Source organism: Protopterus annectens, chromosome 8.part0, assembly GCF_019279795.1.
Source record: "Protopterus annectens isolate FY-2018-M chromosome 8.part0, PAN1.0, whole genome shotgun sequence".
NCBI classification, from domain to species: Eukaryota; Metazoa; Chordata; order Ceratodontiformes; family Protopteridae; genus Protopterus; species Protopterus annectens.
The window spans coordinates 1,354,321,920-1,354,346,599 of NC_056741.1; the positions used below are offsets into that span (position 1 = coordinate 1,354,321,920).

Consider the following 24,680-nt stretch of genomic DNA (forward strand, 5'->3'; position numbering starts at 1 on the left):
AGTTAAACAGCTGTCCTGTATTAGTCATAGTTCACTAAAAATGACAATAAGTACCGACATGCATTAGCTTTCATAAGTGACCAAGCAGGTCCTTGTTCCTGCTGCAAAGCTGCCAATATAATCTCCTTCATTAGTACTTAATAGCTAAACAAAGGCATAGCATAATGGGAGAGGTTCAACATGGTGGTAATCTTCACTAGTGCTGTTTTAGAAAGCTTCCCCACTATGAAACAGTCTGGATCACTTACATCTGTCACTTAACTAACACTCTTGGTATGTAAGAGGTGGATGCCATTAAAGGTGCCTGTTTACTTTGGTGGCACTAAGTAAACATCATTTAAGGCTCATTTGGCACATTTGTGGTTTGTTTCAAATCATTGTTCTTTTGCAGCTGCCACAGATGATGTGCCTAAGCAAAACTTATGAATAGTTGCTGATCACCAGAGTATAAAGGCCCAGATTCCTTGCCTATATGAATACTTTCAGGCATCTCTTCTGTATTTCCTTCATTCTTGAAAAAAATATATTTTTCTTTAAATTTCCAAAGTTTTAAGCCATTTTCTAAGTTGATTTATTTGTTTACTGGAGTATAACACTTATCCACTACACCATTTTTAGATTCAGGTAAGGAAAGCTAACTGAAATAATATGAATACCAAAGCAGCAGGCCTTGCAACCTCCCCCCCAACATTGACTGCACACATACACCATCACAGACTAGCTGATCTATTGTCTGAATAAATAATCAATCCTAGGTAAACTGGGTCTTGGCCAGGACTTCATCCTTTAACCACACAGCTAGCTTTTTCAACATCATGTAATTATTATTTTGCACATAATGTAAAATGATGGCAGAATGGGCAAAAATTGGAAACTAATTCTCAAAAAGCATGGCAAATGCCTATGCATTCTTAAAGCAAACAGAAGTTGTATTTTTTGTCCTATGCTAGGCTGAAATCAGGTGAGCCTACCAGCTGCATCATGCACTTAAAGATTTGCAACAAGTTTAAAGGTATAAAACTTTACTTCTTAAAGGAGGCATAACTTACGTTTTTGCATTAATTTTAACCAGTTCCAGAACAGTATGCATTACATAGGAAGGGGCTACACTGGGTGGTTGGGGAAAAACAACAGTTTGAAAGCTGGTTTACAATTCCGAAAACATTTCGGTTACATTCATAAAGTATATGATGTGGAGTAGAAGCATTCAGCTTTAGTGTATCAGTTAGAAAATGTAGAAGACTTTTAATACTGTGCAGTAGGGTATACATTGCGCATTATAGAATAACACATCTGCTCTGTCACTGATGAGAAGACCTGTGGAAAAAAAACACATGGCTGCCACCAGCACCATGGTTTATTAATGCGCTAACCTAAGTTGAAAAGTATCAAACTTAATAGGACACAAGAGAGAAACATCCCAGACCATTTGGAAAAGGGTTGAAAGGGACAAAATCAAAAGGGATAGCCAAGGTGAGTAATGCCAGGAGGTCTCAGAAGCAAATGTGGTTCATTAGCAGAAAATACACCCCAAAATATTTTCGGGGAAGTCTCACTGTACTTGCCGAAGAAAGTTGTCACTTTCAGCTGATCCATTAATGATTGCTTAAAAGTGGTTATAACATCAGTTTTAATTTATATAAAACCAATAATAAGGACTTTGGGAGGTAGTTTATATGGTGCTGTGTGCTATTTAGTGAGAGCTAGTGAGATAAGAGCTCAAAGCCCTAGAACAAGAGGAATATTGGCTGAAGTTTTGGAACAGCTGGCCGAGTGCTTTGATAAAGGAGAAAATGAGGATGTTGATGTTCAAGACAGTCCATATATAGTGATGCTTGGTGTCCTAGAAAATTTCACTGAAGCTCATCCTATTAGAGATGAGAAAGATCATGATTACATTGTCAGATTTTGTGGAAAAACTGGATTGAGGACAGAACAATGACACAACAAATCTGTGAATGAGCTAATACCACCTTTTCTCAGAAACAAGAGCAAAGATGTAAGGAAACAATTTATGAGTTTGTTATATAACTGGCTATTGCAGGACACAAAATATCAGAGGCACAACCTGCAACATAAGGGAATTTTGTAGAAGTTAGAAGAACTTGTCTGTGTTGATTAGTTGACTATATGAAACTCGGGATGGTGAAATGGGCAGTTTTTGCAGCTGACAGTATTCAGTTTTTGAAGGCTTATCAAATTCCCTTTTTGCTGATAGATATGACAGTGGGGCATTTTAGAACTGAGATATTCAAAATGCAATGTCAGTTTCAAAGGTCAAGTAAAATATGAATGAAAAATGATAGAAAACTTTCATGCTATCTTAATTTTTCTGGTCATACGATCAAACAAAGACCATGCTTGTTTGATGCTATAATGATCTTTTATATAATTAAATTAAAATACATGCTTTTGTACCCTGCTAACCTGAACATTTTTTTCAGACAGGGAGAGACTTGTGTGGATTTGACAAAAGCATGGGAAAGTATTAGATTTGTACTTTAAGTATTAAAGAAGGTGTGGGTGACACAGTCAACATTCACAAATGACCAAAGATTCAGTCAACAAAGAGTTTACAGCTGATAAAAGATGATGCTGGATAATCAACACAGTCATAATCTGGAGAAGAACTATCACATAATATCTTTATTTCTACATGAGGAAGCATACAGTGTCAAGAGTCTGTCATCGTTGATGAAAATATGTATGCCCTAAAGGATTTTTTCAACATCTCAAATATATAATTATATAGCAATAACCCACGGCTGGGTGTGGGTAATGCTGGATTTATCCATGGTTGGTGTAGTTTGGTCACGAGTGTGAACAAAGCCAAACATGGGTAAGTCAGCATTACTCACACCTAGCCGTGGGTTATTGCTATTATACAATGACATTATTTAAGAAAAAAGTTACTTGTTTTTCATAAATAATGTCCTTGTGTAACAGTGCCATGCTGCTCTTTCACTTTTTCCCCCAGTATCCCGTGGCTTTCTTGATGTACTACGTATGTGTATGGGATTTTCGTTCCCACGCTTATGCAGTACATCACTGCTATATGAAGGAAGCAATGGAGAAAGAAAGATCTCTGTTGCTCTTTTTTGTTTGTTTTTAATTAAAAAAATGAAATTTGGAGGCTTTCAATATATGGGAGAGATGGGACAGAGAAAATACAAGGATAATCATGTATGGTTCTATAGATCTGCATAACATACCTGATTATCCTTGTATTTTTCTCTGTCCCATCTGTCACATTCTTTTGAAGTCTCCAGTTTTTGAAGGTTCATTTTTTTTAAAATAAAAAAAGTAGAGTTTCCGTAGCATATATTAATTGAAGAAAGTACTGCGGTGGTGGTGCTGCGGTAGCGTTGTCGCCTCACAGTAAGATGTTGTCCTGTTCGATTCTCAGCTAAAGCGTCTTCTGTGTGAAGACATGCGTGAATGGGTGTACCTTCTTTGAAGGTTGTGCATCAGAGCTGGCAACTCGGTACATAAAAATCTACTGCCAATCATTAGCGGACCGAAGTTCCGCTGTGGCGACCCCTAACCGGGAAAAGCCGAAAGATACAACTACAACATATTAATAGAAGAAAGTCCAGGCGATTGGACTTTTTCCATTGGTATATGCTCGATTTACAATGGGCACGCTGGTTGGGCTGACCAATCAGCGTGCTTGTTTTTGAATGCCAATCATTCTATAATTATTTATATACCATTAATTTTTTTTCGAGTACATCTTGGATTTGTCATTATTTGTATATAACATATGATTAACAGGTATTCTGCAAAATATTTCTTAAATAGGTGAGATTTACTACTCATTCTTTCATGTGATGATGTAGAGAGAATTGTATAAGACTGATCTTAGCTTGTCTTTACTCAATGCTGACTAATCTAGGCACTCACATGTTGGTTTGAAATGATAAAAGGCTACATTATACTAAAGGACTTTTTCAGTATCATGAATACTACACTTAAAGTGTTTATGAATTATTTGTAGTCAATACATGTTACTAATAATAACAGCATGTTAGTAAGTGTTTTGCATGTACTTGTCACGTATGTATCAGTCCACCAGATGATCATGTATTATCTACCATGTTAAAACATCATACTGTAGTGACTTACCCTCTGGCACAGTCTCAGCTAGTTCCACATCATCACTATAAGACTCAGGTCTGTGGGAGAATAGAAAACAATTTAGTATATTCACACCATCTCACACCCAGTCATTTATTATCATTATACATTCTGAGGAGATGATGTACCCAGAAAGTGGTGTTATTAGGGCATGAAAGGGGACACTGCTCACTGTTCACTCCTTCACATCAAACTGGTGACTGAGATTTGTATTTGACAGTATGAAGCATATTTTAAATTAAAAGCAAGGCATGCCCCGTTTTTGACTCCATGTTGCAATTTTTAGACCCATAATTGCAAGTCCTGCAATTACAAAAAAATAAATAAATAAATGAGAAAAACTGAAAAGCAGTATATACTGACAGTTGTTATTCTTCTATAAATCTATTTTTGCAGGGGGGGGTCTTGATCCCCCCACACCCCTGTTTTATATATATATATATATATATATATATATATATATATATATATATATATATATATATATGGGTCTACTTTAGATAATCAAAATACCACTTACCTGACATTTAAATTGCTGAGACGAAAGCACCAAAAATCCACTTAAACAAACACGTACATCACCAACAAAAAACTACAGATAAGTAACCACAACAAAACATGAAAACATAACCATATGAAACCCACCCATGTAAGGGGCTTTGCTCCCCCCCCAACTAAATATACCAACTCTGAGATCACACTCCAGTGGGGAAAGGGGCAAAGTTCACCATGATGGCCAAGTGGTTACTTACCTGTAGTTTTTTGTCTGTGATATAATTGTTTAAGTAAGTGGATTTTTGGTGCTTTCATCTCGGCGATTTAAAAGTCAGGTAAGTGGTATTTCGGTTATTTAAAGTAGACCCATACACACACACACACACACACACACACACACACACACACACACACACACACACACACATATATATATATATATATATATATGTATGGGTCTACTTTCATTCATCAAATTTACGGTTCACCAAACCGCAAATGACCGACACCACTCATCCAAAACCTTACTATTACGAAGCCTCACTTTGCTGACATACACATCCCCAAAAGAACAATCATGTAAAACAAAAACATACACATTCTCCAATATTTTTGCAGGGGGACAAGCCCTCCTGAACTCCCCATGTGGGGGGCTGTGCCCCCCACAGCTCCTGAAGATTATATGTACCAACTCCAAGGTCACACTACAGTGACAGCAAGGCTAGATTTCCCTTTTCTTACTGAAGTGCAATCTCCATTCGAAAGCTACGAGTTGTGTACAATAACGTACCATATGGTGAAGATTGCTGACACTACTATCACATCCATCATGCCTGTGAACTGGGACAGTGTACAAGAAATTGCATAAAAGCTTCATACCTGTATTTCTCACACTACCAGCAATACAGTAACTATGTCGCTTAAATGGATGTCGACAAAGTGAGGTTTTGGATAAGTGGTGTCTGTTATTTGTGGTTCAGTGAACCATAAATTTGATGAATGAAAATAGACCCATATCTATCTATCTATATATATATATATATATATATATATATATATATATATATATATATATATATATATATATATATATATATATATCTAGGACTAATGACCACCTACACATTTCAACGAAAATGAAATGGGCGAGCACACGTTCACAAAAGTGCTTTTCCACCGAAAAAGCACTTTCACGAAACTAAGCTAAAAAAAAGAAAAAACATGAGAAAATAGCTTTTGCTGAGATTGCGGCACAGTGGGGATAAGGGAATATTCCCTTTTCCGAACTGTAGTGTGATCTCGGAGTGAGAATATAAATGTAAGGGGGTGTGAGGGGCACAGCCCCCACATGGTGGGTGCAGGGGGGCTTGCCCCCCTGCATAAACGTGATTACTGTTATCTTTTTTTTTTTAATCTTGTTATTTTTAATTAGAGTTTCTCGACCATTTCAGTTTCGTTGAAGCGTGTCATCAGTAATTAGTCCAAGATCCATATATGTATGTGTATGTATGCATGTGTGTGTATATATATATATATATATATATATATATATATATAGAGAGAGAGAGAGAGAGAGATAATATATATATATATATATATATATATATATATATATATATATATATAAAACACATGCAAATACTCCATATAATCAAATGTTTGTAATCTTGAACATGTTTAACATCAGAATAATCTTTTGATTGCTTCTGCCAGTGTTAAGTCCATGCAAAATTGTGCAAAATGGGGATCGTGGAACTTGCCCTTTCCCCACAGTACAGCGATCTTGGAATTGGTCTATATATAATCAGCGGGAGGGGTATGGGGGTATGTATATGTATATATATATATATATATATATATATATATATATATATATATATATATATATATATATCTACTTTATATGGTCGACTTTCCACAAAGTCTACTTTCATATGGCCGAGACCATATGATCGAATTTCAAAAAGCCGATCATGTAAAATAAACACAAAAAACACAACGAACACTTAACTTACAACTGTTAGCAGGGGAGGCAAGCCTCCCTGCACCCCCCGTAACTTAAATATACCAACTCCGAGATTGCATTACAGTGCGGAAGAGGAAAATTTTTCCCTTTCCGCACTGTACGGAGATAGCGGTTCCCCATGGTCAGCTTTTCAAAAGTCGATCATATGGTCTCAGCCATATGAAAGTCGACACTGTGGAAAGTCGACCATGTAAAGTAGATCCATATATATATAAATATATATATATATAAATATATATATATATATATATATATATTTGTATAAACTCCAAAGATTGTCATACCTTGGAGAAAAAGGATACTCCAAGACACAGCTATCTCGGACTTAGTATACATATGTCCTATTTTTGCACATTAAGTCTTGCTCTTCTGGACCTCAAATTTAACAGTTCTGACTTTAAAACAGTTAACCCCATTGTGTCATAGAGGTACATTTGTCAAAAGATCTAACTCAACAGCAATAAGATGTTTAAAAGGGAAAAGTTTAAAAAGGAAATAAGGCAAATAGTAAAGGGGAGCTGAATATTGAGTTCATATTGCCCACACAATCTACATGTTACATGCAAACACAATCCGGGTTAAATTCACCAACTTTTGGTGGATTTCTGTTACTCACTAGTAAAGCCTGGAGCACATCATAGCTCTAGTGTTATAATCTAATTTGGGGTGTGAGTGCAAACATACCTTGGTCCATCCACTTTGACAGCATACTGATTCAGGGTATACTGTGATTCACTCACTGTAACAGACACGGATCTGTTCTTCATCCAGAACTCATACTCTTTCTCTAGAAGATGAATGTTTTTTCTATGAGAAAATGAGAAATAAAGAGACATTAATATATCATATTTTCCAGGAAGTGCTAAATAAAGCTATGGATGCAAAAACATGATCAAAGACTGAACAACAAAAGGAAAGAAAAGCATCCATAGTTTATAGCACAGATCTTACTAAAGGGAATAGTTTGTGCTTTGAAATCTCTTTGTCATTAGCTTTACAAAAAATATTCTAAAGTTCTTTTTCAGCTACTGACATGATTTATTTCTTGTTTATTTATTCACAGGGTAAGTGAACAGCGATCCTTTTCAACCACAACCTGGCTCAAATTCAGACAACTGTAAGGATCAACTCAGTACAAGTGAATGGTAACATAATAATTAGGCATCACTTTGAAGAGTTATCAAGACAACACTATGCAACATAAGACAACACTACATACCATTCAGCTGACACCATTAATAAATATACTGCAACCACCACCATCTGTATCCCGCTCCGGCCACGGTGGTGCAGCAGTTAACATTCTCGCCTCACAGCAACAGGTTCTCCCATTCGATTCTCGACTGGAGCACCTTCTGTGTGGAGTCTGCATGTCCTCCCCGCAGTTGAGTGATGTTTAAAGACATGGAGGTAGGTGCGTGCATGAATGGGTGTGCCTTCTTTGAAGGTTGAGCGTCGGGCTTGCAACTCGGCACTGTAAAAAATCTACTGCCAATCATTAGTGGACCGGAGTTCCACTTTGGCGACCCCTAACCTGGAAAAGCTGAAAGACAACCATCTGTATCCCCTGTCTCACTAAATTTATCTGTCATGCATTGAACACTCTGCTTCTTGCTCTTTATGAGTCTTACAATCTCCCTTTATGGTCTTTAAACCCTTTAAATCTCTCTCTCTCTGACTCATCTAAATAAATGCCTATCATTCTCCACATTTTTATGGCATTACTTAAAAGTGCTTCCTTTCTCCAGAGCACAAAGTTCTTCAGATACTACATTTTTCCCACAGCACAAAGTTTTTGAGAGATTAACTTTCTCGATACTCAATTAAATGTAATTCAGACTTTTTATGCCCTGCATACAATGTCATATAACTTTTCTACTTCTTTTCTAGCTCCACATGAGAATTTATCCAGAATGAGAAACCTTATTCTTAAGCATATTTAATGAAGTAGTAAAACACAAAACACCTCCCTCTACTCATCCAAATACATTTCTCACATGATCCACACCCTTCTCCATAAAACAGGATAAAGCTGAATGCATCTCCTAAGTAACTTACATCTGCTAAATACCTGGTACATATACATCTTCTTAAATTTAACATTCAACTCTTGAATGTTTTAACTATTTACAATGTAGGTCAATACACCCTATCATTGTTATACTCCTTGTAAATCCCATGTGCGCTGCTGTAGATACCATGCTAATATTCTGCACATGTGCGCTGCTGTAGATACCTAGCTAATATTCCGCCCATGTGCGCTACTATAGATACCTAGCTAATATTCCGCCCATGTGCGCTGCTGTAGATACCTAGCTAATATTCCATACATGTGCGCTGCTGTAGATACCCAGCTAATATTCCGCCCATGTGCGCTACTATAGATACCTAGCTAATATTCCGCACATTTCTAAACAGCGTTATATACAAACTGTTCCTGCTGCATAGACTTCAGGGTACATTCACTGTCATGTTCATAAGCAATGAATGAGTCCTATATGCCCCCCCCCCCAGTTGTAAACAACTGGAAAATATTTAGAAAGTGTACAAAAGAGTTTGGTTTAACAAACATGTAAAACGTGATATTTACATAGCATAAATTACTCACATTTCCTAGCCCCATCCCTATCTCCTTTCTCATTCTCTTTTCAGTTCATCCCATATTTGGACTTTACCTCATTACTCTTTTATTAGATTTTCCCCTTCCAGTTTACAGTTCATATATTAAGTTCATACTCAAGTGGTCATAGCCCCTTGTTTCCAGACACCCTAAGGCCAGTGACCATTGTTTGCCTTTGCTTTTCTCACTCCTAACTGTATTTCCTGCTTTCTGCTCTCACCAAAACACATACACTTTCCTACCTTCAGAAGCCCTAAGGCCTATGTTCATCAGACTTTCTTCTTCTTTCTTCCTCTATAGGTCCTTTCTTTTTTATTTCTGATCTAGAACCAACTTCTAGATCTCTGTATGTGCTTTCTTGTTTCTTTTTTGAACCCCCACAACAACAACAATTACCAGATTACAGTATGTCACTACTGTCTGCCCAGTTACCTCAGCCACTCTTAACCTCTGATTTCTCTGTCTGGTCATTGTACCTCGACCCATTCTGAAAAGCTTCTTCTAGGGTTCCTATAGCTGCCCTTTTGCATTCTCAGGCTCTCCAGTCTGCTTGCTTATTTATTGACTTACTTATACAATTAGTGGGTGATAGAGCTGTTTTTCAGTCACAAATGAGATTCAGTAAATGGAGAAAAAGTGCAAAATAACTTAAACTATAAAATCAAATAACATATAATTTAGCAAATACAATAATTTTATGAACAATTACAAAAATTAAAATAACAACACAAGCATAAACTACGATGATTTTGCTACCATTGTCTAGATTGTAAATTCATAAGTGTTTTCAGTGCAGCAGAAAAACAGGTCAGGGTTCAGTGACAGCATCAAATTATTAGCCCTCATTTACTGAGGAACAGCTGATTATAACTTAACTACCTGATCATAACTGCTCACTTTTACTGATGGCATGAACAAACAGTGTACTGTTTTCAGCAGTATCCCCTTTTTCCATTACTGTGCAACTGTCGAATTAGCATATATACAACTAAGGAAGTATGGGTAGCATCAGGTAGGCCTCTCTTCCCTGCAAAAAAAAAAATAATTTTGAGCTGCCCCATAATTTTATATGTAATAGGCAGCTACTGAGCAGTTGTAAATAATTGTTTCATTCCGAGTGATTGGGCTTCAATTACTGATGGCAGAATCCTTCAAAACATTTACAGGATAAGTCCTTTAAAAACAAAGATTTCAGACTTGCAAAATAACTGTGGTGGTGGTGCTGCGGTAGCGTTGTTGCCTCACAGTTAGACGTTGCAGTTCGATTCTCAGTTAGAGCGTCTTCTGTGTAGCAACATGCGTGAATGGGCGTTCCTTTGTTAAAGGTTGTGCATTAGGCCCGGCAAGTCAGTACGTAAAAATCTACTGCCAATCATTAGCGGACTGGAGACGAAAGACACATATTAAATGTTGATAATGTTGCTTGTTCTTTAACTGAAATGAAAAGGCATTACAGAATGTGGGTTCTGCAGCTGAGAATGATTTAACAACATGATTTAAACAAATTGGAAAAGACAGAGAAGGATAATCTGGAAGGTATTTAATTTAATGTATTTAATTATAAGGTTCTCTGCAAGGACTTGCATATATCCATGTTCAGCAATTTGCAAATAAAAATAAGAACTTTCCTCTGATAATAATAGATAGGCATCCATTTCTGAATAGAGTTAGACTTAGACAGTGATGTTCTCTTTGTTGGCACCAAATGTGGGAACAACTCATTTTCTTTATGGTCGTTTGTAGTAAGTGAATATTCTAGCTGAGGTTGCAGCCGCTATGAACAAGGCATATTTGAAGGGGAGTTAAATAACATCTTTCCAATGCTTCCCATGCTTCCAGAGATAGCGTGTTAGAAATGCAGTACCAAGTAGCTAGTAGCTACACAGTCTTTTGTACTGATGTATGACTGTGACTGGAGAAACTCAAACCCAGGTCTAACCATGCCTCTGGGTATTTAAATCATGATACAGATTTAGTGATTCCACCCTCGAGAGCAGGAACACACAATTTATATTTTGCCATCATCAGTCAAGTGTGCTTGCCAAAAAGCATAGTTGTTGCTTTGTTGAGATTAATCTGAAAGTTCATATGACTTGGAAAAAAAAGGATTAGATAAGATTGACCTGCCAGAATTCACTTTGTTAGATTGATTAGAGACCCACATTACTAAATCACTGGCATAGAGTCGGCAGAACACCGGTTAACTGGTAAGCTTTCTGCCTCAAGTCTCCAAGGTTTACCTTCAATGTTGATATATAATCATTGTATGCGTGGAGCTCTGTATGTTCTTACCACGTCTATGAAAGTTTGTCTAGGCACTTTGGTCATACCCCAGCTCTCAAAGACATACTGGTTAACTAACTACATTAAATTGCCCATATATTGGCTGTATTTATCCTTGGCTCTGTGGTCCAGGCTGTGGCTGAAAAGGACCAAGAAGGATAAGCCTACTTATGCGAAAGGGTGTGTAGAGGAAGAACCAGGAACATGGGGTGGGTAAGGGGTAACGAAATATATAGATATTAATTTTAACGTAGAAGAGTTAGTGGGCTGAACTTAGGTGGACTTATTCGAGGACTTTTCTGAAATTAGGAAGTTTGTCTAACAGTTTGATTTCGTAAGGGCTGGAGTTTCAAAGTTTTGAGATGTAGTTAGAATAAAGAGAATCTCTAGAGCTGCTGTTGTATTTGGTTACTGGCAAGAGGGATCTTTTTACTAAAGCTTTGGTCACTTGCTGGAGTAGAATTGGAGTGTGTTTTGAAATGCAGGGAAACTTTTTGGCATGTAGATATGTTTTTGAGCAGTGACTAGTTGGGAGGCTGATAATTTATGTAACAATTCATGCCAATTTAATTCTTTTAGTCAATGCAGTGGTGGGTCCTTATGTTGGAGTAAATTTGGCTATTTTATTGTAACATGACTCCAGTTTTTTTGGCTATTTTATTGTAATATGATTCCAGTTGTAATCTATCAGTTATATTTAATGACTCCAGTTGTAATGAATCAGTTATATTTAAGTTTTAAGAATTGGAGAGGCAGATAGTAATGTTGGTAGTAGTTAAGTTCTGGAGATGAATTGTTTAGTAGGGTCAGTATGATATGCCTGTTTTTTTAGAAAAGGGACACTAGTTTCATATGTGTGGTTTTTTTTGATAACTGGAGATATATGCTAGTTAGATTTAAGTTTTTCATCAATTAGAACACCTAAGAGTTTAGTCTGTCAGACTCTTTATTTTGCTGAAGTTGGATGAGTACATGTGAAAGGTCAATTTTAGCTCAGTGCATTACTTGGGAGTAAAAAACATTAATCTAATTTTGTTTGGATTCAGGAGTAGATTTGAGTTGATTAGCCAGAATTATTTTGCAGTGAAAGAGTTGGGTTATTTGTTTAAGTTGTGGAAAGGATTGTCCAGAGCAGATTAGAGTGGAGTCAGCATATACTGCACGATGGTGGCAAGGTTGGTTGCAGTATGTAACTTATTTGTAAAGATGACAAATAGCAGTAGTCCAAGAACTGAGCCTTGTGTGACTCTCACTGTGGCTGGTAAGAATGGGCAAACTCCTGTTGTCATTTGACAGCTTACTGTCTGCCAGATAGGCAGCTATGGAACCATGTCAAGGATGATTGGCTAAGGCCAAGGGTGGATAGCTCCATACGGAGTTTTTGATGTGAAGGAGTGTTGAACACTTTGGACAAATCTATGAAGAGGGATGAGACTAACTTGTCTTTGTTTCTGTGTTGGTTAATGGTACTAGATAACCTAAGGAGGGCAGTTGTAGTATTGTGACTGGGTCAAACGTCATGTTGAGTGTTGGATAACAGATTACTGTTCTTGAGGTGATTAACGAATTGGGTATGGATATATTTTTTCACAATTTTGGACAAGAGGGATAGAATTGATGTGGGTCTATAGTTTGAGAATTCAGATGAGTTTAGACCTTTGTGTAAGGGAATGATGTGGGAGTTTTTCCATATGGAAGGGATGTAATTTTCTGTTACTGAGAGGCTTAGTACTATAAAGTCAGGCAATGCAAGTGCATCTGCTTCTACTATTAGATATTCATTGGGTAAATTATCAGCTGCAAAGGAGGTCAGTTTTAGATTGCCAAACAATTTTGTTATTGTGGAGGTTTGGACAGTTTTAAATGAAAAGCTGTTTATGTTGTACATGGTACAATTGTGGTACCTCACAGAGTTGGTGAATTTTATTTGATTAATGAAAGAATAGAGTTAGGGAAGAAGGAGTTGAAATGTATTGCTATACTGTTATTATTGTAAGTGGTCTTTGGGGTTGGGGTGATGGATTGGCCTGTAAGTCGTCTTTGGGGTTGGGGTGATGGACTGGCCAGATTGAAAAAGCTTTTTAAAGAAGTACCAGCATATTAGGTTTACCTTCATATCGTCAATCACATATGTTAGGTTTACCTTCATATCATCGATCACATATGATCGACCAGCCACATCGTTGACCCATTTCCAATGAAATTGAAATCGTAAAACATTTAAAATGTCTAATTAATGTTGAATTTCGACATTTCTGGCCACACCACACTCCACACCAGTGCTACCATGGGTCAAAAAGGGGACGAGATTTAGCCGTTTGCATATGTGGTTTTCGTCATTAGGGACGTTCGCACTTAGGTGTTCACGGAAGCAGGGTCAACCATATTGAGATCGCCATTATGAAGGTAAACCGAATGTTATGGGATTGTTTTGGTATTTCTCTTGTATGCTAGAGTAATAGGACTGTTTATGATTTTTAGATGTTTTCTCTAAGTTGTCTAAAGTTTTGATAAAATTTTGGGGTTTTGTTTATGTACCATAATTTTCATGCTTTGTCTCCTTGCTTAAGGAGCTTCCTGGTATCCTTGGCTAGCCAGGGAGCTGGTGTTGATTTTCCTCTCTTAGATCTAATTGGTCCCATTTCATTTAGTATATTATGGAACATCTTATTAAAGTGGTTGACAGCTTCATCTAGGGGCATTGTCTTTCACACACTCCAGTTACAGAGCTGTAGGGAGGTGATGAGGTTTTTTTTTTGTTAAAATTTGTAAAACTGCATATTGGGGCATATGTTATCTCAGCAGGTAGTTTTGGAGACAGTCACTAATACTGTGAGGGAGGCATCTAGAGGTATTTACTGTAGAGATTTTATTGATTAAGATCCAATTCAAAATTTATTGCTTTTTTTGTTTGTTTAATCAGTTCTAGCAGTGGTTTGGATTAATTGGAAGAAACCATGTAAGTTTAGGGAGTTATTCGAGATTTCCAAATTGCTCACTTTCCAATCAATATTGAGGTCACCCATTATGATGGTTTCCTGATGTATGCTTTGGGATAACCAATGGAGGGTTTCTTTGGCTGTTGTTATATTATTGTTTGGAGGAATATAGAGGTCCACTATGGCTATGGAAGTTTTTGTGTTTACTTTAAGTTTTGTGAATATGATTTCAATGTTGTTAGATTTTGGAATACTAAGGGTATGGAGAACAATGTCAATATTATTTTTATGAATTATTTCTATTTTTCCTCCATGTTTAGTTTTTATGTTGATTGTATGGATTTTGTACTCTGGGTGTCAAATTTCATTATCTTTTTTCAGGTTTTAGCCAGGTTTCATTTATGACAGCCATGTCTGGCACATATTGTTAAGCAGGCATGGAATTCATTTGTTTTCTTTACTATGCTTCTGAGTTCATACTTAATATGAATAAACTGGATCCTCTAGAGAGGGAAGGGGGTTTGTAGGATAGGTGATTTTTTTGGATTTTGTTGTGGCCTGGGTTAGGATGTATACCACCACTAAGTTTCAGATGAGTTGTTAACTGTACTAGGGGGTTAATCCATTTAGTCTTTAGTTTACCTCTAATTGTTAACTCTGTGCTTACTATTTGTACTTTTGTATACTTAAGGGAGAAATAATCTACATAGGTGTTTATGTGTAGTTTTAAGGATATATAAGCAGATATGAGATTTATGCAGTTAGTAGTAGAATAAGGTTTGGTGGGTGAAAAACTCTTGTTAAGTAGATATATGTGGTAGGATGTTAGCCAAGCTAATAAATTGAGAAGTTTAAGTAGGAGATGAGTGGAGAACATTTTCAGATTTGTAAAGAAAGAGATGTTAGTTTTGTCTGCAAGAAATGGAGTATCACATATACGATAGTTAGGGAATTTGTAATTCTTAGTATTCTTATGTTTTAATGTTAATTTGTAAGAACTATAAAGGGGGTTTAGGATATGTTAGGGTGTGAGGTGCAGTAGTAGTTTGAGGATTTTGGTTTATAAGGAGTTAGATTTGGAGGTGGGTGTTATAGAGGATTTAGAGCTTTTTTCCAAACTTTTAATCCAATGATGACCTCAACCAACATAATGACTAAGGAAAGAAATTAAGTCTTACCTTTTTCAAGAAAGAAGTAAGTTGCGTCCAAGGCTTAATGTTTAAAGCTGACAGAAATAGGACTTCCCAATAAATGAGAAGGCAAATACTTATGAGGATATACAAGTCACATCTGGGACTAATGTCTGTCTCCACCCCCCCCCCCAAAAAAAAAAAAACCTGTCACCATGTAAAATGTCCTCTGTTGTTAGATTGGTATGAATTAAGAACAAATGGCTACAGACATTTCAGGTTGTTGCTGTCATACAAACACAACACATCACATGCCTCCTCAACATCCTATTCCCCCCTTAAAGGCAGATAATTTCTGTGTACCTTTCTGTTGTAAGACTTTAACAATAGTGAACAAGCAAATTGCTGGAGTAATACATTTCAATTTGATGTTGTCGGATGTATATGCGTACACTATTCCTATTTACTTTTACCCAGAAAAAATAACCACATGTATACATTTGATGTTTAATAGTGAGGAAAGTGAAACTATAATGTATTCCAGCTTGATGTTCCTGAACAGAAGTACACTGCCACTAGACAAAATATAGTCACCTTCAATAAACCTCTTAAGGCATCTTTGTGAGAAAAGTTAAATAAATAATGACCAGACTGCCCGCAGACTTTACATACGCTATAGCAACCTACTATGCATATTTTTGAGCAGGCCTGATTTTAGACAACGTGAAGCGCACAGAAGAGGCTGAGGATGGGACCTCCTACTAGGTCTGTGATACAAATCACTCAGTACAGCTGGAGTTGGGGTGTGGGGGCTGACAAGCTCTGAGAAGGTCTGAGGATCTAGATTGTTCCATGATGCATTTTCTGCCTTATTTTTGAATCATAATTATTTCTTTACTGTTTTTAAACTGCTACCATGAAGACTCTGACTGCCTCTCAATAGTGTGTGTGTGTGTGTGTGTGTGTGTGTGTGTGTGTGTGTGTGTGTGTGTGTGTGTGTGTGTGTGTGTGCCCTTGCAGTGACAAAATAAATATACAGAGATAAACACTGCATGGCAATTATTTTATTTTTTAGACAGGTGGAAAACAGGCAAAATTCTCTTTGAAGAGCGTAGAAAATTGTCAGTACAACTGGTTAAACAGGGTAAGGTAAAAGTGCTACCTCATACTGGGCTGATTAAGGAAGAGTGGATCTCTGACTTGTGTACAGCTAAAAATTCAGTTCACTGAATATGTTGTTGTGCAATATGTAGCAGAAGTTTTACACACACACACACACACACACACACACACACACACACACACACACACACACACACACACACACACTCTCTGACATTGTCCCTGGCAAGCAAGGTCTATAACAAGACATACACACACACACACACACACACACACACACACACACACACACACACACACACACACACACACACACACACCACATGCTCACCTACATGTCATTTTTGTGGTTCTTGTAGAAACCATGGCACCTGGCTACAGAGAAAAAGGGGACATGCAGACTCTACACAGAAGGAATCACAGCCAGGAGCTCACCAGAGCACCATGCACTGTGAGATGGCAATACTACTCACTGTGCCTATGATCAGTGGCTTTTACAAGTCATGCTCAGATCACCAAAAATAGCCATCTTTTGTGTAGAGTGCTGAATGCTGACAGTAATGGAAAGTGAAAGAAATCATGACCACTTTGTTATTCATAAATACAGTGCAATATCCTAAACAGATTAAACACATTATAAACATATATAAGGCATAGCAGTGAATTTTGTACACCAGTTTCAGGAAATACACTGTATGACACTGCTCCTGCCTTGACAGATTACTGACAGTTTAATATTGATCAAACAACAGCAAGGGTAAGTCATTTTTACCAACAGACAGTCTCTGGACCTCTCAATTACATCAACTTTATTTGCTGTGTACACCACATATGCCTGATTATGATTAAAAAAAACAACAGTAAAATATATACTTTAAGTATATATCTTTACTTTACGTAAGTGTAAACTAGTCTTGCAAAGCCAGCTTAATGACTGCTTAACTTGATCATGACAGCGGGGTCAATTGTTTACATCCACAGCCAGCACCATATCCAACAATTATAGTCACATTATTGACTGCTTATACCCCAGATGTTTGATTGTGGTACAGATAAAACCACACTAGACATGCAAAGCCAGATTAAAATGAGACAGCCATAAAAAGGCCTGTTACTTTCATATAGAGCTGCTCACCTCCACTTGGCTGTTATAGCCACTTTGCTGACTATATACTCATCAGACATCTGATTGTTACAAAAATGGCCAGTTAAGCAAATTCATCTTTGTTTCACATGAACAGTAGACAAGGTAAAGTACGCTATTTCATACCTCTCAACTTCTTTATTCAAGAAATCTAGACAAAGCCAAAAATAATGGTGGGAAAGGCCCAGAACTGGAGACATTTTTTTTCAATAGTGCTCTAATTCACACAAACAGTAGCCATGATAAAGGATTCCAGCTCATAATTCTCGACTTCTTTGCTCAAGAATTCTGGACAAATCCAAAAATATTGGGAGGAGGTCCAAAATCAGAGATAATGTTTAAATATTACACTAATTTACTAAAAAAAGTTAAAAGAATAATAGATGTTGCATCAACATGCATTTTCTGAACAGCAAGATATATGAAACTCTAATATTTGGAATTATCGACTGACTTTACTCCTTAGTGACCTATCAGAAAATCAAAACGTTTATGGGGGATTGAGCAAAAATGTGAGGCAAAATATGAGATGCTCTGCAAAATCAGTGAGACTTGAGAGTTATGGTTCCTTATTTTCAAAACATCCAACTCATTAACATCTAGTCCAAGTAGAGTTTCATATCTTCTGATGCCATCATATTTCTTAGATGGACAGCCTTCACCTGACCTAAGTTCCTGAGAATGCAGTTTCATAACTTGCCTGTAAACAAATATATATATATATATATATATATATATATATATATATATATATATATATAATGAAAACTATAAAATTGGGGAAAAATTAAAACACAGAAGTTCTTCAACACACACAGCTCTTCACAATGGTGATATTAAAATGTCAGCCATACATAATGGTGATTTTATATTGAACAAACTAATAATATGTAAGTGTTATTATAACCTTAAATACATTTTAATTAAATGATAATTAATAATTTTAATACATTTTTATTATGACCACCATATGTCTACTGTAGTGAGAAAATCATTCTACATTTCACAATTAATAAATAAGGGCATGGCATCTAGGTCTGAGGGGATCATTGTTCCATTGTACTTGGCTCTTATCAGACCAATCATCAAGTATAACACAGTCTTTGGCATGTACCTGACCAGGCACTTTCAGCAGCTTGAGAGACCACAAAGGTTACTCACAAAAAGAATATAGGGAGCAAACAAGTATTATGCAGACCATCTCAAAGCCCTATCCTTGTACTTGGACTCCTACAGACTACTGCACAGCAATATACACCTAGCCTACAAGGCATCTCCTGATCCCACACTGATGGACTTATTGCACATCTGCAAAACAAACAGCCTCAGAAATACTGTTTTAAGGACCTAAATCATGTCTGTGACATAAACAGAACTTGCTAGAGGGACAGGTATGTGCTTTAAAGATTACCCCTTCTCTGGAGAATGCTTTCCATCCATGTGGAGCAAAGCTCATCCCTAACTCTATTCAAATGTAACTTGGACCAATAGATCAGAAATTGCAAATATACCCTTGGTCTGGCAGCTGTGTTCCTAATGGATAGGAGCAGCCTATGAACACTTGATGTATACAAGCCTATATCATAATGGTAAAGTTCCTTGGGGATACTAACACGTCAGCAATACTTAAATTTGAAGTAAGCTTGTCTAGGCTTTTGGGATGATAGTCTAATTACACTTATGAACCTATAATTATACAAACAACTTTTAATATCTCAGTAAATATAGCAAATAAACTTCAGTTATCGGTGTGAATTTTTGTGAAGATTCATGTCCAATTTACTGCAAAGTAGTTTTGGAGATGTCACAATACTTTTAAGATATTTGCATAACTATGATTTTTATGCATATTTGCATATTTAATAGACAGATAAATGTAAATATCTGCAAAATGGTGTTAGTTAAACTGCACTCAGTGTAATATTTTCCAGCATTGTATATGCTTTTAATTGACTCTATGGAATACCATAAAATATTAATATGATTATTAGCATATGGCATATATTTATATTATTTTTTGGAAAACAACTTAATATTTTCCCTGGTACCAATACCCTATTTGTCTGAAGACACATTCCTGAGCTCTGTGGTGACTCGAAATGTGAAATACCTGAGAAATTTACAGAAATACAACATTTATGTATAGATGCATATATTATTACTAAGTAAGTATAAATATCTGCAAAGTGGTGGTAGTTAAACATCAGGTAACGGTGAGAAGTTTCCCAGCATCATGTAAACATTTATTTAATGCTATGAAGTACCACATAAACTCCTTCACAGTGAAGTTATTATCAGAAATGTTAATATACCACTATTCATACTTGGAAAAAATCCTTACCTGTGTGCAGACCTGTCCTTAAATTGCCTATTCCACATTGTTACTGTGTGGACACTGGAGAAATAAATGCATCAATAAAGCCACAAAAAACATATATTTCACCTCACCATTACTACCACACACCCACACAGTGAAGTATATCATAACAAAAAGGTGTAATGAAGAAGTAGGACTTTTAAAGATTTTTTATTGTTTGTCACAGCAAAGCTAAATAAAGGCAAGAGTTTCCAGAATGATTTTTCCAAGCTATAATAAATATAAACAAGTTATTACAGATGTTAAAATAGAATTTGTCTCAATCAAATTCAGATTGGTATATTATTGTATGATTCTTTAAACAGACAAACTTACTGGTAGATGTCATAGTTTTTTTTAAGAAAAAACAAGTAAAACAACACCCACAACACCAGTTTCTCTCCCTGTTAACAATTTAAAATAAAAAATAAGAATAACTAAGCAGTTATCACCATAGTATGCCTCTTAATTATTTAGAATTTTGCAGAATGTCTGGATTTTTGCCTCATTGTTTTGGTTTGTTCCTCATAAAATGCTTTTTTTTCTGGTAAATCATCAAGGATTGAAATCACTAAATAATGACAATCATTCGAATTTCAGGCTCCATCCAACCATCCACATCGCCTTTATTCCATTTCTACACACAGGGTCAGGGTGTCACTTCAACAGTGGCAATCAGCTATTGTTAATGCATATTCTTCAGAAAATGCACATTAATGTAAAACTGTTATTCTGACAAGTTTCTAAGTTTACAAGAGCAATACTTACAATCTGTCCCTGATTTTGGACCTTTGTCTACCAATTAATTTTGGCTATGTCCAAAATTCATGCACTAAGAAGTTGAGAGGCATGCACCACAGGTTGTTATTTCATGAACAACTGTATGATGCATGAGGATGGAGTGTCAACATAAACTGTTATCTGTTATAGTATTGTTTTGTTCTGCAATATGACACATCTACTAATTTTAATCTTCCTGGTTATGCTGTCTCTACACTACAATGGTCACTAAACATTTCCTACTCCCATTCTCAAGCCTGCTAGCAAAAATAAATGAGGAGTATTGCAAGAATGCATCTGTAATGTTACAAATGCTGAAACACAAGCCCAAAACTGAGAAGTACCTTCCCAAAAGTTTCAAGCAATCCTGCCATTTAAAATAGCGAGTGACTTGAAGAGTTTGCTTTGTGCATGCCTTCCCTTATGGACTCACTACTGTATTCTCTCTTTCTCAAAAACAGTAAATTTCAAAAGAGCTTCTAATATCCCAGTACATTTTTTTAATCAGAAAAACTGGGATGGCAACACTTGGAAGCGTTTAACTTCAGCCAGAAATAAGAAGCAGCAACAAAGACATACTGTAGCAGTGACGGGAAACAGGCGGAAAATTACTGCAGCACAATCACTGTTAGTGATATGGAGAAGTGCAGGTCATTATATGCATATGTGGGGAAATGAAAGGGGTGAAGTTTTTGTAGGCCAATACAGGGGAGATCTGGGAAGTGTTATCTGGGTTAACATGTGTCAGAGTCATAAATGCTGGCTACTTTATGTGGGATGGAGTAGATGTGAAATGGAACGGATAATTTAAATGGGGTGCATGTTAATAACTGGGTTAGTGAAAAGAAAAATTGTTGTGAGGTGGAAGGATGAAAGATTATAGGTTGTGATTGATATGTTAAACTAAAATGCAAGATGGAAGAAAGAAGTTAAAACTTGAATCAGTGGGAGATGAAATGCATGTAAGATGGGAAAGGTTTGGGGAGCAAAGGTTTGGAGAGCAGACAATAGCAAATAACATACATTTCTGTTTTTGAGAGGTTTTCTAGATCATGATGGGAACATGTTACACATTATACGTCTATCCTAGGAAGGAGAGCTTATGTATACCATAATGAACCTTAGGCCTAAAGCTGTGACATGTTTGGAGAGTGGAAGCAGTGCTACGTGGAGGCAGAACGCTTCATGTATTCTTGATTATCTTGAAATTTGTGTCATAGAATTCATAACCTGTTTTAAAATGTGCTGTTTTGCTGTGTACTGGATTTGTAAATTTTTCCAAATGGTAAATAAATCCAAATGTAAAATAAAAAAAAATGCAGTTGATATTCTCTACCACAAATTTCTGCATGCCTACAAAATCCTTATTTCTATTGCACTAACTCACATCTCTCTACTTTTCCTGATTTATGAAAGCCTAGCTTGGTTATACCCATAATTAAATACAGCAACATTCATCCTTGGATGCAGCTTAGTTACTCCACTGGCATGTTTTGTGAGGATAAGATGGATTCTATAAAGGGCAGGGTAGCACCATTACTCTCCTATCTATAGCAAACAGTATATGCCGAGAGCTGGACACTAGTAACTTGCCAGGATGTCTGTTTGTAGAAGCAATTAAGCCATGATGCCCTATATTTCAGGATGTCAGGAGATATGCATCTTAGGCCTAAGTGCCTTAGTACTATTATGAATTTTTAACAATGGGAAGCAACCTCACCTTGTGAACAGAGGCATTTTCCAGAGGTCAGTTTTTGGTGCATAACTATTCACCTTATAAATTTATTTACTTCTCCCTGAGATTCCTACTATAAAAATTACACATCTGTGCTGAAGATCTCAGTCTGTCATGTGAAGATCACTCTTATGCATTCGTTGTTTCCAGCTTTAGACATCACTAACTGCATGACTGAGTTTCAACTACAGAACTGCTAATTAATGTAAGCAAGATAAAATCTATATTGTTTGGCATAGTTTCCTTACAGCTATGTGAGGACCACTTGACTGGATTCTAAATGCCCAAATACAACTGGTTAAAGTTATCTGTTACATGGATTGAAAGCTAGAGATACATCTTAATAGGTAGTTTCTCTTCTCCTCACTGTTATGTCACCATGGACATATATTCAGGGTGACTACAGAATTGCCTACTTCCATTTTGGCAGGTTTGTTTTAAGGGGAAATGTGTATTCAGTTGTCATCAAACAATGTTTCTTGAAATAACTGTTTGTAACTGCTTGTTGATCATTCATAGCGGAAGTACGTGTACCCTTTTATGTTTGGCAAGGTATACAGTAGTAGTTAGGCCATGTATATGTCTACTTTGGAGGGTGAATGATCTAGTGCAAAGTTGCAAATATCTTGGAGTTTGGATCAACCTCTACCTCTATTTTCCTATAATTTGGAGAATTCTGCTATAAGATTTCGGATCCTCTTGTCACTGCTTGCAGAATATTGTATCTTCAAACATTGATGGTGGTTGTGCAGTAGGAAGGAGGGGGGTGGGATAGCTTTCCTGTAAGGAGGGGAGTGGGATAGCTTTCCTGTAAGGAGGGGAGTGGGATAGCTTTCCTGTAAGCAGGGGAGTGGGATAGCTTTCCTGTAAGGAGGGGGGTGGGATAGCATTCCTGTAAGGAGGGGGAGTGGGATAGCTTTCCTGTAAGCAGGGGGGTGGGATAGCTTTCCTGTAAGCAGGGGAGTGGGATAGCTTTCCTGTAAGGAGGGGAGTGGGATAGCTTTCCTGTAAGCAGGGGGGTGGGATAGCTTTCCTGTAAGCAGGGGAGTGGGATAGCTTTCCTGTAAGCAGGGGAGTGGGATAGCTTTCCTGTAAGGAGGGGAGTGGGATAGCTTTCCTGTAAGCAGGGGAGTGGGATAGCTTTCCTGTAAGGAGGGGAGTGGGATAGCTTTCCTGTAAGCAGGGGGGTGGGATAGCTTTCCTGTAAGCAGGGGAGTGGGATAGCTTTCCTGTAAGCAGGGGAGTGGGATAGCTTTCCTGTAAGGAGGGGAGTGGGATAGCTTTCCTGTAAGGAGGGGAGTGGGATAGCTTTCCTGTAAGCAGGGGGGTGGGATAGCTTTCCTGTAAGCAGGGGAGTGGGATAGCTTTCCTGGAAGGAGGGGGGTGAGATAGCTTTCCTGTAAGCAGGGGAGTGGGATAGCTTTCCTGTAAGGAGGGGGGTGGGATAGCTTTCCTGTAAGGAGGGGAGTGGGATAGCTTTCCTGTAAGCAGGGGAGTGGGATAGCTTTCCTGTAAGGAGGGGAGTGGGATAGCTTTCCTGTAAGCAGGGGAGTGGGATAGCTTTCCTGTAAGGAGGGGAGTGGGATAGCTTTCCTGTAAGGAGGGGAGTGGGATAGCTTTCCTGTAAGCAGGGGAGTGGGATAGCTTTCCTGTAAGCAGGGAGTGGGATAGCTTTCCTGTAAGGAGGGGGGTGGGATAGCTTTCCTGTAAGGAGGGGAGTGGGATAGCTTTCCTGTAAGGAGGGGGGTGGGATAGCTTTCCTGTAAGGAGGGGGGTGGGATAGCTTTCCTGTAAGCAGGGGAGTGGGATAGCTTTCCTGTAAGCAGGGGAGTGGGATAGCTTTCCTGTAAGGAAGGGAGTGGGATAGCTTTCCTGTAAGCAGAGGAGTGGGATAGCTTTCCTGTAAGGAGGGG

General features: G+C 37.3%; 1 protein-coding gene across 1 annotated transcript in view; it reads right to left on the reverse strand.

Moving 5' to 3' along the window:
- Positions 1–24,680, reverse strand: part of TREH (trehalase) — a 341,626-nt gene that overhangs the window by 206,891 nt on the left and 110,055 nt on the right. Inside the window, exons 8-9 of the mRNA XM_044079440.1 lie at positions 7,343–7,465; positions 4,126–4,175 (exon numbers count right to left, since the gene is read on the reverse strand). Of these exons, the coding sequence (XP_043935375.1) occupies positions 4,126–4,175; positions 7,343–7,465 (173 nt within the window). The remainder of the gene's footprint in view (positions 1–4,125; positions 4,176–7,342; positions 7,466–24,680) is intronic.